Here is a 12,680-nt window from a genome sequence, read left to right on the forward strand (position 1 = left end):
CTGTTTCCACGCTGTATCACTATGGCTGAGTTGCAACTGCGATCGCCAGTAAATCTTTCCCCCGTCACCTCGAGCCGTTGTCGTCGCTGCGTTGGAGACGGCTCTCGTGACCTGGCTCGTGCCTGCTGTTCTCACCCCTCTCCCCCCTCCCCCCCCCCCCCCCCCCCGCAGAGCAACGTGTACAGCTCGGCCCAGCGGCGGAAGATGACGCCCTTCACGGGGTTCGCCCGCGAGGCGATGGTGATCTGCCCCAGCGACGAGGACTGGAAGGCCCGGATGAAGCTGCGGCTCGCCGAGGAGAGCGAGGACTTGCCCGAGTTTGTGCTGCACGAAATGAAAGGTGAGGAGAGGGGGTTACGGGAGGGACGGGAGTGCGGCCGTCACCCTCGCTGGACCGGCTCGGGGTCTCCAGACTCGCCCCTTCCACCAACAGCAGAGTTGACCCCCATTTCCATGGCCTCTCCAAGGATTCATCGCCCTCTGACTGAAAAAAAATTCTCCTCATTTCGTTCCAAAAAGAACGTCCTTTAATTCTCTAGTCATAGACTCCCCCACTATTCTCCCACTAAGAAACTCCTCCACATCTCCTTCCTAAAAGAACGTCCTTTAATTCTCTAGTCATAGACTCTCCCACTAAGTAATTCCTCCTCATCTCCTTCCTAAAAGAAAGTCCTTTAATTCTCCAGTCATAGACTCCCCCACTATTCTCCCACTAAGAAGTCCTCCTCATCTCCTTCCAAAAAGAACGTCCTTTAATTCTCTATTCATAGACTCTCCCACTATTCTCCCACTAAGAAATTCCTCCTCATCTCCTTCCTAAAAGGACGTCCTTTAATTCTGAGGCTGTGCCCTCTGGTCCTAGACTCTCCCACTAGTGGAAACATCCTCTCCACATCCACTCTATCCAGGCCGCTCACTGTTCTGTAGGTTTCAATGAGGTGTGTCCCCCCCCCCCCCCTCCAATCCTTCTAAACTCCAGCGAGTACAGGCCCAGTGCCGACCAAACGCTCATCATAGGTTAACCCACTCATTCCTGGGATCGTTCTTGTAAACCTCTTCTGGACCCTCTCCAGAGCCAGCACATCCTTCCTCGGATATGGTGCCCAAAACTGCTCGCAATACTCCAAATGCGGCCTTTTAGAGCCTCAGCATTATATCCCTGTTTTTGTGTACAAGCCCTCTCGAAATAAATGCCAGCGTTGAGTTTGCCCGTTAGCGTGGCACAGCGGGGAACCTTGTTCTTGGGCTTCTCGGGACAAGCGCTGGGGCGCCGCGAGGCAGCACACCGACCGCCAGTGGCCCTCGGCGCCAGTTCACCTCCTTGCCCCCTCCCTTTTCTGTTCCCCCTCTCGCAGTGAACTTCACGCTTCCCGAGTCGAGCGACTTCCTCGAGAAGGTGACCTTCGTGGAGCTGGAGAAGGAGCCGGCCGGCAAGCTGATTAACAAGTACAGGGACGAGGCGAAGAAAGCCCGGCCCCAGCAGGAGAAGCGGCAGGACCGGCGCAACTACCGCAACCGCAACGACCGCGACAGGAACTACGGTAGGGGGCGCTGGCCTGGGCCGCTCAACCGCACCGGGCGCGGGGTGGGGAGGGGAGGGGAGGGGAGAGAATCTTTTATGTGTCGGACGGAACTGCAGATGCTAGCTTACACTGAAGATAGACACAGAAAGCTGGAGCAGCTCGATGGGACGGGCAACATCACTGAGGAGAAGGAATGGATGACGTTTTGGGTCGAGTCGGTTACCCGACTCGACCCAAAACGTCACCCATTCCTTCTCCTCAGTGATCCCTGTGATACGGTCCCAGGGATCCCTGTGATACGGTCCCAGGGATCCCTGTGATACAATCCCAGTGATACGGTCTCCCTGTGCTTCCCCCGGGACCTCTGGTTTCATCCCACACTCCAAAGGCGTGCAGGCTTGGCGGTTAATTTGGCCTCTGTGTACAGGGCCCTAGTGAGACCGCACCTGGAGTACTGTGTGGAGTTTTGGTCTCCAAATTTGAGGAAGGATATTCTTGCTATTGAGGGCGTGCAGCGTAGGTTTACTAGGTTAATTCCCGGAATGGCGGGACTGTCATATGTTGAAAGACTGGAGCGACTAGGCTTGTATACACTGGAATTTAGAAGGATGAGAGGGGATCTTATCGAATCGTATAAGATTATTAAGGGATTGGACACGTTAGAGGCAGGAAACATGTTCCCAATGTTGGGGGAGTCCAGAACAAGGGGCCACACAGTTTAAGAATAAGGGGTCGGCCATTTAGAACAGAGATGAGGGTAAAACCTTTTTCACCCAAAGAGTTGTGAAGCTGTGGAATTCTCTGCCTCAGGAGGCAGTGGAGGCCAATTCTCTGGATGCTTTCAAGAGAGAGTTAGATGGAGCTCTTAAAGGTAGCGGAATCAAGGGAAATGGGGAGAAGGCAGGAACGGGGTACTGATTGTGGATGATCAGCCGTGATCACAGTGAATGGCGGTGTGGGCACGAAGGGCCGAATGGCCTCCTCCTGCACCTATTGTCTATTGTCTATAACCCCTCCCTAACAGTGTGTGTCTGTGTGTCCACTGCTGCAGGAAGCAATCGCATGGCCAGGTGGGACAACAGGAGCTACGATCGGCAAGGCTACGGCCAAGCCTGGGGTCCTGTCTACGGCAACAATCCGGCGAACAGAGAGGTAAGAGGCAAGCCAAGGTCCTCCTCCACAGTGTGTAGAAATGAACTGCAGACGCTGGTTTACACCGAAGATAGCCGCAAAGTGCAGGAGTAACGCAGCGGGTCAGGCAGCTTCTCTGGAGAAAATGGAGTGGGCCGCGCTTCGGCTTCAGTACCCCTCCTCAGACTGCAGATGGTCCCCTGAAACGTCGCTCATCCTTTTTTCTCCCGAGACGCTGCCCGACCCGCCGGGTTACTCCAGCAGTTTGCGTCTACCCCCTCCAACAGTGTTCAGTCACGGAAGAGGCTACTTAGCCCTTCGAGCTCAATCTGCTTTTCAATTACCACCACCATTTTTAAAAAAAATTAAAAATGGCACCCTTGGTTCGAGAGCCTTTCTGGATTGCCCGTTTTGCCGAAACAACAGAGGTCATGACCTTGGGACGGTGGGGGGTGGTGCTGAAATACCGGCAGGTAAAGTTGGCCGCGGAAGTCGGCTATGGGAACGGATCTGCCGTCTCCGGCCAGGCTGGAGTTCCTGACCCCCGGCTACAGGGACTAACTTCGGCCTGGCGATTGGCGCGATGAGGAGGAGATCGGCTACCTCACCCGGCCTTGGTCACACATTTTTGGAGGGTCATCGAGGGGGGGGGGGATTTTGTCCGGATTAAAGGGAGGGATGAGCCATCAGTTGCCCAAAAATCATCGGTGGACCTGTATATCTGTGTGGACATACATGCCTTAACACGTTTGACTGCCGGTGGATAAACACAGTGGCCCAGTCACTGTTCCGAGACCTTGACTTGCACTTGAACGCCTGGTGAGCTAGAACAAAGAATAGCATTGCGGCCCTTCGTCCCACAATGTCTGTGCTGAGCAAGATTGCAAGTTAAACCAACCCCCTCTCCCAGCTTCGACACAAAATGCTGGAGTAACTCGGCGGGCCAGGCAGCATCTCTGGAGAGAAGGAATGGGTGACGTTTCAGGTCGAGACCCTTCTTCAGTCTGATGTCAGGGAGGAGGGAGATAGATAGGTAAGGAAGTGTGAAAACTGGGCAAAGGGAATGCAGATCAAAGAAAATGGCAAATAGATCATTGTTAGCTGGAGGAGAAGCTCTTCAAGGCAGAATGGATTACGTAGTGGAGGATATGAAATGTGTATCATGTGTAACCTCTCTCACCTTTCTCTCTTCCCTTCCCCAAATGAGACTGAAGAAGGGTCTCGACCCGACCCCTTCATCCCAAAACAAGCTGAACATAATTGCAGTTTCAACCAGCCCCCCTCTTGTAGCCTTCTCCTCTCCCCCCACCCCTCTGCTCAACCTCTCCCTCGTGCCCTCTGCATGGTTTCCAACTTGACAACATCTAACGCATGGGGACTTAAACTGAACGCAATACTCTCAGCTGATCCTTGGAGAATCGAGAAGCAGAGGACATAGACTTATGCCCTCTTCTTGCTTTCTTCTCTTTCCCACCTGGATTTGAATAATTGTGTCCCGACTCAAAACATCACCTATCCATGTTCTCCAGAGATGCTGCCTGACCCTCTGGGTTACTCCAGCACTTTGTATCATAGATAACATAGCAAATAGGTGCAGCTTCGAGGCAGCACCGCCATTCATTGTGATCATGGCTGATCATCCACAATCAGTAACCCATGCCTGCCTTCTCCCCATACCCCTTGATTCCACGAGCCCCTAGAGCTCTATCTAACTCTCTTTTAAATCCATCCAGTGAATCGGCCTCCACTGCCCTCTGTGGCAGAGAATTCCACAAATTCACAACTCTCTGGGTGAAAAAAAAATTCTCACCTCAGTTTTAAATGGCCTCCCCTTTATTCTTAGAATAAAGAATCCTTTTCATCCTTTTAAGAATCCTTTAAAATGTCCTTTAAACTAAATCTCATCTAACCGCGCATGATCCATGTTTTGCGTTCGTCTGTATGGTGAAAAGAATGGATTCACTGACTGCCAGAATTGAACGTAGAACAGTAGGCACAGAAGCAGACACTTCGGCCCACAATGTCCGTGCTGTACACAATGCCAAGCTAAACCAACCTCTTTTCCCTGCACCTGATCCATATAAAAACATAGAAAATAGGTGCAGGGGGAGGCCATTTGGCCCTTCGAGCCGGCACTGCCATTCATTGTGATCATATACTTCCATTCCCTGCATATACGTGTGCCCTTCTAAAAGCCACTATCAGGAAAAATGGTCCCGATGTTGGGGGGAGTCCAGAACTAGGGGCCACAGTGTAAGAAGAAGGGGTCGGCCATTTAGGTCTGAGAAGAATATAAATCACCCAGAGAATTGTGAATCTGTGGAATTCTCTGCCACAGAAGGCAGTGGAGGCCAATTCACTGGATGTTTTCTAGAGAGAGTTAGATTTAGGTCTTCGGACTAACGGAATCAAGGGAGAAAGCAGGAACGGGGTACTGATTTTGGATGATCAGCCATGATCATGTTGAATGGCGGTGCCGGCTCGAATGGCCGACTCGTGCACCTATTTTCTATGTTTCTATCGTATCACCAGCCCTGCCCGCCGACTCTCAGTGACATAAAAAGACGTGCCTTTTGTCCTGATTGTCGGTGAAGTCACGTCGGGCGCATACTGACCGGCAGCTTGTTGCCAACAGGGTTACCACAAAAGCTACGACCGCTACAGGCAGCAGCACGACCGTGGCTACACGCAGCCCTACGAAAACCCCCGAAACCGGGACTACTACCGGGAATACGCCCGCGAGGTGGGTATCCACTGCGAGGTTTGCGCTCCCCGCCCGCGTTTCGGCCTGCGCCGCTTGTTCGCTGTCTTGCCCGCGCCACCGGGAGGAGAGGCCGGTAGGGGGTGGCAGTGCCCTGGTTACCCTGTCCCACGGGGTGCTTCAAGAGCCCGACAGCGCCGTCTGTACGGAGTTTGTACGTTCTCCCCATGACCCGCATGGGTTTTCTCCGGGATTTCCGGTTTCCTCCCACACTCTGGTTTGTAAATTGTCCCCAGTGTGTGTAGGGTAGCGTTAGTGTGCGGAGATCGCTGGTCAGCGCCGACTCGGTGGGCTGAAGGGCCTGATTCCGTGCAGTATCTCTAAACGAAACTAAACTAACAGTCCTGGAGGTCACGGTTCTCACCATCACATTACCACCTCCTTCCCAATGCTAGCAGCGAGATGAGATGCCATTTTCGAGGTTCAGTGCTGGGCCCATTGCTGTTTGTCCTCTGTGTCAATGATTTGCATTGTCAGCATACATGGCTTGGTTAGTAGCATGGTCACACAGTGTGGAAACAGGTCCTTTGGCCCAACCGGCCAACATGTCCCAACTGCACTAGTCCCACCTACCTGCCCGCGTTTGGCCCATATCCCTCCAAGTCTGCCCGAGCCATCTAAGCAAGCTCACACATAGTTTGCAGATAGTGAAGATGGTCGTTGAAAATTGCAGCAGGATCTTGGATCGGTTGGGCAGGTGGGCTGAGGAATGGTTGATGGGATTTAGATTTGACTTTGACTTTGGAGATACAGTGCAGAAATGGGCCCTTCGGCCCACCGAGCTCGTGCCAACCAGTGATCACCCCGTATACTAGCACTATCCTGCACACTAGGGATAATTGACCATTTTTCCTGCCAATTAACCTGCACGTCTTAGGGGTGCACAGGGAAAATGTTCCCAACGTTGGGGGAAGTCCAGAACCAGGGGCCACAGTCTAAGAATAACGGGGAGGCCAATTTGACTTTTTCACCCAGAGAGTTGTGAATGTGTGGGATTCTCTGCCACAGAGGGCAGTGGAGGCCAATTCACTGGATGGATTTAAAAGAGAGTTAGGTAGAGCTCTAGGGGCTCGTGGAATCAAGGGATATGGGGAGAAGGCAGGCACGGGTTACTGATTGTGGATGATCAGCCGTGATCACAATGAATGGCGGTGCTGGCTCGGAGGGCCAAATGGCCTCCTCCTGCACCTAATTCCTATGTTTCTATGAAACCAGAGAAAACGTGGAGAACGTACAAACTCCATACAAACAGCACCCATGGTCAGGGTCGAACCCGGGTCTCTGGCGCTGTGAGGCAGTAACTCCACCACCGCGCCACCGCCACCTGAGGTTACTCAGGCTCCCGCGTCACCACCACCTTCCCGATATTAGCAGCGAGGTGGGACGCCACCTTCAATGTTCGGTGCTGTTGTTGTTTGTCATCTGCGTCCATGGTGTGGATGAGAAGCAACATGGCACGATTAGCAAGTTTGCAGATGACACAAAAGTGGGTGGTGTTGCAGATAGTAAAGATGGATGTCAAAAATCGCAGCAGGACCGTGGTCAGTTGGCCAGGTGGGCTGAGGAATGGTTGCTGGAATTTAGACTTTAGAGGTATCGAGCGGAAACGGGTCTCTTGGCCCAGCAAGTCCCCGCCGACCAACGATCCTCGAACCAGCACCATCCTCCACACTGGGGACAATTTGTAATTTTATCGAAGGCCAATTAACCTACAAAACCTGCACGGCTTTGGAGTGTGGGGGGAAACTGGAACACCCGGTACCAGACTTCACTCTGACTTTAGAGATACATTCTGCTCTTATACCGTACAACATCCTCTGATCTACACGGTGCGGCACGGTGACACGGTGATAGAGTCGCTGCCTCACAGCGCCAGAGACCCGGGTCCGATCCTGACCACGGTTGCAGTCAGTATGGAGTTTGTACGTTCTCCCCCTGACCTGCAAGGGTTTTCTCCGCCCCCCCCCCACCACACACACACACACACACTCCAAAGACGTACAGGTTTGTAGGCTAATTGGCTTTGGTATAATTGTAAATTGTTCTGGCTCTGATCCAACCCAGGGACCTGCCTCGTGAGCGATTGTCCCAGGGACCTGCCTCGTGAGCGATTGTCCCAGGGACCTGCCTCGTGAGCGATTGTCCCAGGGACCTGCCTCGTGAGCGATTGTCCCAGGGACCTGCCTCGTGAGCGGTTGTCCCAGGGACCTGCTTCGCGCAACGGTTTGAGGCAGCCCACCTCTACTCCACCCTAGGATCCCTTTCTGAACAAAAGCCACTCATTGAACAGGAAGATCAGTCCCGTCCCCCCGTCCCTCTTAATATGACTCGAAGATCAAAGTCGGCCTTCGAAAGCGCGCGCCTCCTCTCAAAGAGGGACCCGATTGGTCCCAGCTGCAGCCTAGGTTAGTTCGTAGCCCAAGGAATAATCCTTGGTTAGTTCGTAGCCCAAGCTTGCGTCTACCTGAGCAGAGGCGGGTTGAGGGGGAGGGAGAGAGAGAGAGAGAGAGAGAGCAGGCTCAAAACCTGAGCAGTGGCACGGCGGTAGAGCTGCTGCCTCACAGCGCCAGAGACCCGGGTCCGATCCTGACCACAGTTGCGGTCAGTATGGAGTTTGTACGTTCTCCCCGTGACCTGCAAGGGTCTTCTCCGGTACACACACACACACACACACACACACACACAATTATACCAAAGCCAATTGGCCTACAGACCTGTACGTCTTTGGAGTATGTGTAAGTTGTCCCGTGTGTGTAGGATGGCGTTAGTGTGCGGGGATCGCTGGTCGGCGCCGACTCGGTGTACCTCTAAGCGAAGCTGAACTAATGCCGCTGTCTCTGTGTGCTCCCCTTCTATCTGCAGTGGCACCGCTACTACGAGGAGCGAAACCGCTACTACAACAGCTACTACGGCTACCGATGAGAGTGCGACCTGTACCCATCCCCAGCCCGCCTCCAACATAGTTTCATTCCACTGGAGCGGCAAGGTGGCTGTGGGGCTTTAGCTCAAAAAAACCTTTTTTTGGCTAGTGTTTAGATGTTCTGTTTTTAATTTTATTCTTTCTCATGTTAACAAAGGGAGTGCCTGGCTTTACAGAGCATTCCAGCTTCTTCCTTGGCAGACGTACCACAGTAGTTAATATGGAATGTATAAAATGCATTTGGCACGTGATTGTGCACATTACCCGCACTCTTTCCTCCCTTCCTTCTTTCCCTCGCTCTTCCCTTCCCCCCCGCAGCCCCCCGCCGACCTCTCCCCCATCGTCCTTGACATTGAACCTGCCCGGGGGGAGGCGGCTTGGGCTGGGGGGGGAAGGGGCAATAAAGGATGGTTCACCTGTGCCGACCGTCCACTAATACCGGCGCCCACAGAGCCTTGGAGAAGTCGGGGCCCCGTCTGGCTTTGCGCGTTGGTAGATCGACTTTCCCCTTTAGTTTGAAGGATCGCCAGGATTGGTAGCGAGGTAGAATGAAGTGAACCTTGACTCCGGGCGAAAAGGCCGTGCCCAGCTGTACAACAGCACCAAAAGTCGTTGAGATCTCTCCGACCTGCCGGAGGGCTTCTGGAAGCACCCCCCCCCCCCACAAGCTCTCCGAAGCATCTCGTCGAGAAGCCCAGCGCCGACCGATTTGCCCGCAGCCCGTCCACCAAAAGACGCACGTCCAAGCACCATTTCCTTTCCGCTCGGGAAGGCTGCTTTCTTTCCCGCCATCCCATCCCCAAATGGGACGATCTCCCACCCTCGAGAGCTTACCCCCTCCCACAGCCGGTCACTTGCCCCCTGCACTTCTGACTGCGGGTAGACTCAGAAAACAAAGAAAGGCTGGAGTGACTCAGCCGCTCGGGCAGCATCTCCGGAGGGAAAAGGAACGGGTGACATTTTGGGACGAGATCTTCCCGGCCAACGGGAGAGGGGACGGGGGGAGAGAGAGAGGCACGCCTGCTTCAGACTCGGCCTGTAACCGTGCCTGTTTCTCTTTCTCCAGAGAGACGCTGCCTGACCCGCCGAGTGGCTCCAGCTTTTTGTTTGTGTCTATCTTCGGTGTAAACCAGCATTTGCAGTTCCTTCCGACATGCTTGTGACAGCAGACTCCACCCCCCCCCACACACACACACACTTTCTCGCTCCGAGCTGCCTGGGTGGGGGTGGGGAGGGGGAGGTGCGGCCTGGTCTAGCCTACCTGTCACTCCCCCCCCCCTCCCCCTCTCCTTTTGGCTCCTTAGTTTTGTCACACAGCCCTCTTTCTCTCTCCCCCTTCCAAAGCCACGTCTCTCTGCTCCAAGAGCACAGACTACCCGCCCAGTCCCCTCCCCTCCACTCCCCCTCCCATGTCCATTGCCCTCCGTCCCATCCTGCAACCCAGAGCACGGCGAGGCGTGTCGACTCTACCCACCCTGCCCCTCTTTCCTCCCCCTCCCACTGCCAGCTCCCTGGGCCAGCGCGGGTGGGCGGGCTGGGACCTGCCGTGTTCCTTTCGACGTCGCGCTCGGGACCGTGAGGCTGGGGGCGAGCAGAGAAGCCGCAGGGAGCGGAGGCTGTTGAAAAGCATCCGGAGCGAGGAGCGGCGTGCCTCTCTCTCTCCCCCCGTCCCCTCTCCCGTTGGCCGGGAAGATCTCGTCAGCCGCGCTCCAGGCCTGACCAGCCAACGCGCTCCCCCGGCCTTTTCAATTAAACAGGGCCGGAGGGGTGGTCTGGGGTCAGCTGCACAACACTTGCTTTCGGGAACCCCCATCCCCATCCCTCTCCGAAGCCTTTTGCCAGACTCTCGTGACAGCACAAACGCTCGGGTGTGTTGCCTGACCAACAGCGCAGTCCCACCAGCCTGATCAAGTAGCCAGGGCCAGAGGAGAGGTCGGGGATAGCTGTACAACAGGGCCTTTGCGGTCTCCCCGGCCTGCTAGAAGCCAGCTGTCGTCACCCCCCCCCCCCCCCCCCAGTAGTTCGTCCCACCCCTTGTTAGCCTAGTCCAGACTGAAGCCATTCGCCACGCTCCATAGGCTTCTTAGTCCTATTGTCCTGTTCAGGTAGCCAAGGCCAGAGGAGTGGGCGGGGGCTTGAGTCCATCCGTCGGTGTTCCCCCCCCTGCCCTCCCCCGCTTGCATCCCAGTCTGGGATGAGCATTTAGATCCGGCCGTGCGAGAGGGAGCAAGGTGGAGCAGGAAGCTTTATCCAGCCTTTATCCAGGAGGAGAAGATTTTGCCTTGCAAACTCGCGTCTTCCGAGCAAACTGCCCAGAGGGGCTGTGTGAGTCGCGGACACGACGAAAGAGGCACGTCAAGGCACCGCCTGTCGCTATTTCCACCGCTTTGAACCCTGTACAGTCTCCCGCCAGCAAGCTTTATCGTCTTTTTTCTTCATCTTTGAGTTTTGCCTTGCGCGTTCATTTTTAAAATTTTTACACACAAGATTTTACTTTACAAAAACATGAAATGTTTTTCCGACCGGCAGCCTGCAGTTTATTAATTGTACCATTAATTGCAGCCTTTTTAATGTCGACTTAAGGGGAAGGAGTGTGGTGGGGGGTGGGGGGTCGAGGGTTGGCACGGCGGGAGGGAGGGAGGGAGGGTAGAGACGGACGGGGCTATGTTTTGGATAAGTGGGAGAGAGATCTGTCGGGCAGCCGATGCTGTTGGTTGAAGGAACCTTTTCCACACGTCACCCGGGAGTGCAGCCCAGTGCAGTTACGGGAGGGGGAGGCAAGCATCTGCCAGTGAGCCCGACGGAGGTCAGGCCTTCATTCCCAGCCGCTCTCCTGAAGTGCCCTTTCCAATCGTAGCACTTGGCAGAGGACCCTCTGGACTTCTGACATCGTAAGAGCGTTTGAAAGCGGGGAGGGGAGGGGAGTACGTGGGAAATGTTCATCGCAGTCATTTGGCTCCTCGTCTTGTTTTGGTCATAGACTCATTTTTTTTCAAACAAAAAACTCTGCTTAAATTCTACTCTGGTTGTATACAGATACTGTACGTGTCTTTTTTTTTAAAAGAGTCATTGGTCGTCAGACGAGATGAGAGGATGTCATCTCCCACACGCGTGTGAAAATGCTGCAAGGGATGCAGGGCTAGATCTTGTAGCTACTCCTGGTTTTCTCACCCCCCCCCCCACAAACATCACTAAACTGACCGTTCTAGGCAGTCACTACCAAATGCCAATTTTGTTTTAACGTTGAGAGCCTGTTTGAAAGATCATGGAGCACAGCAGTGATATTTTGTTGGTGCTGCTTTTTCCTGCCCCTGTTGCTTGTTGCCTGGGGGGGACATGGTTTCCCCCCCCCCCAGCCACCTTCAAAGCCAAGCTGCTCTGGGACGGTATTTTCACCCCTCCACCCCGTGTCTCCACTCTCTCTTCTCCCTCCTCGGTGTCTGGCCCCTTGGTTCGAGCAGCCTAGCTGCGACGGCCATCTTCTGTTGTCGGTAAGAAGAGCCCATGTCACCTCCTTTCCTTCCCGTCCCCTCTTCCCATGCTGACACGCTCTCACTCGCGCGGGCACATGCACTCTATCGCGCACACACACACACTTGCGCACACACTCACTCACACTCGCATGTGCGCGCTCACACTTGTGCGCGCGCTCACACTCTATCACGCACACACACACTTGCGCACACACTCGCATGTTCGCGCACACACTCACACTTGTGCCACAAACGTGCGCACACATTCTTGCGTGCACAATCACTCGTACACACTTTCTCACGCGCACACACACTCACGTGCACACACTCACTATGGCGAGCGCTCACACTTTCGCACACACTCACTCTTTTGCACGCTCACACACTCATGCGCGCGCACACACAGGGCTGGAGCATACAGCACCTGATACAGATCAGGCCGGATATCCACTCTGGCAAATCTCCCCAGCATTGTGAGCTTTGCCTCTGAACCCTCGCTCCCTCCCTGTACAAAACACCCGACCGCTCTGCCCCTCTCGCCCCTCCTCACCCAGTCGGCGACACCAACCTTCCCTCACCGCCCTCTCCATCACGAGAGAAGCCCGCTGCGCTGGCTTGTGATGGTGCCGGTGTTTAGTGGGGAAAGACGTTCAGTCGTCGGGTGTCATTCATTCAGTTTTGTGTGGGGTTTTTTTTCACCCCCCCAAGAAAGCAAAGCCAATCTTTTGTAACGGGTAGGACGGTCTCGTCACTGCTGAGAATACTCACAGCCTGTCTCCGTACATTATTTTTTAAAATAAATTGGAGGGCTTGTTCTGGCTCTGATCCAACCCAGGAACCTGCCTCGTGAACGGTTGTCCCAGGGACCTGCC

The 12,680-nt window shown here is 54.5% G+C and overlaps 1 protein-coding gene across 1 annotated transcript in view; it reads left to right on the forward strand.

Moving 5' to 3' along the window:
- The window catches only part of LOC144609715 (heterogeneous nuclear ribonucleoprotein U-like protein 2), a 49,573-nt gene extending 38,642 nt beyond the window's left edge, over positions 1–10,931 (forward strand). The window contains exons 10-14 of the mRNA XM_078428215.1: positions 172–340; positions 1,356–1,541; positions 2,575–2,675; positions 5,290–5,397; positions 8,278–10,931. Coding sequence (XP_078284341.1) covers positions 172–340; positions 1,356–1,541; positions 2,575–2,675; positions 5,290–5,397; positions 8,278–8,337 — 624 coding nt within the window. The 3' untranslated portion in view covers positions 8,338–10,931. The remainder of the gene's footprint in view (positions 1–171; positions 341–1,355; positions 1,542–2,574; positions 2,676–5,289; positions 5,398–8,277) is intronic.
- Positions 10,932–12,680: the final 1,749 nt, after the last annotated feature.

The sequence above is a fragment of the Rhinoraja longicauda genome, chromosome 34 (assembly GCF_053455715.1).
Source record: "Rhinoraja longicauda isolate Sanriku21f chromosome 34, sRhiLon1.1, whole genome shotgun sequence".
Classification (NCBI taxonomy): domain Eukaryota; kingdom Metazoa; phylum Chordata; class Chondrichthyes; order Rajiformes; family Arhynchobatidae; genus Rhinoraja; species Rhinoraja longicauda.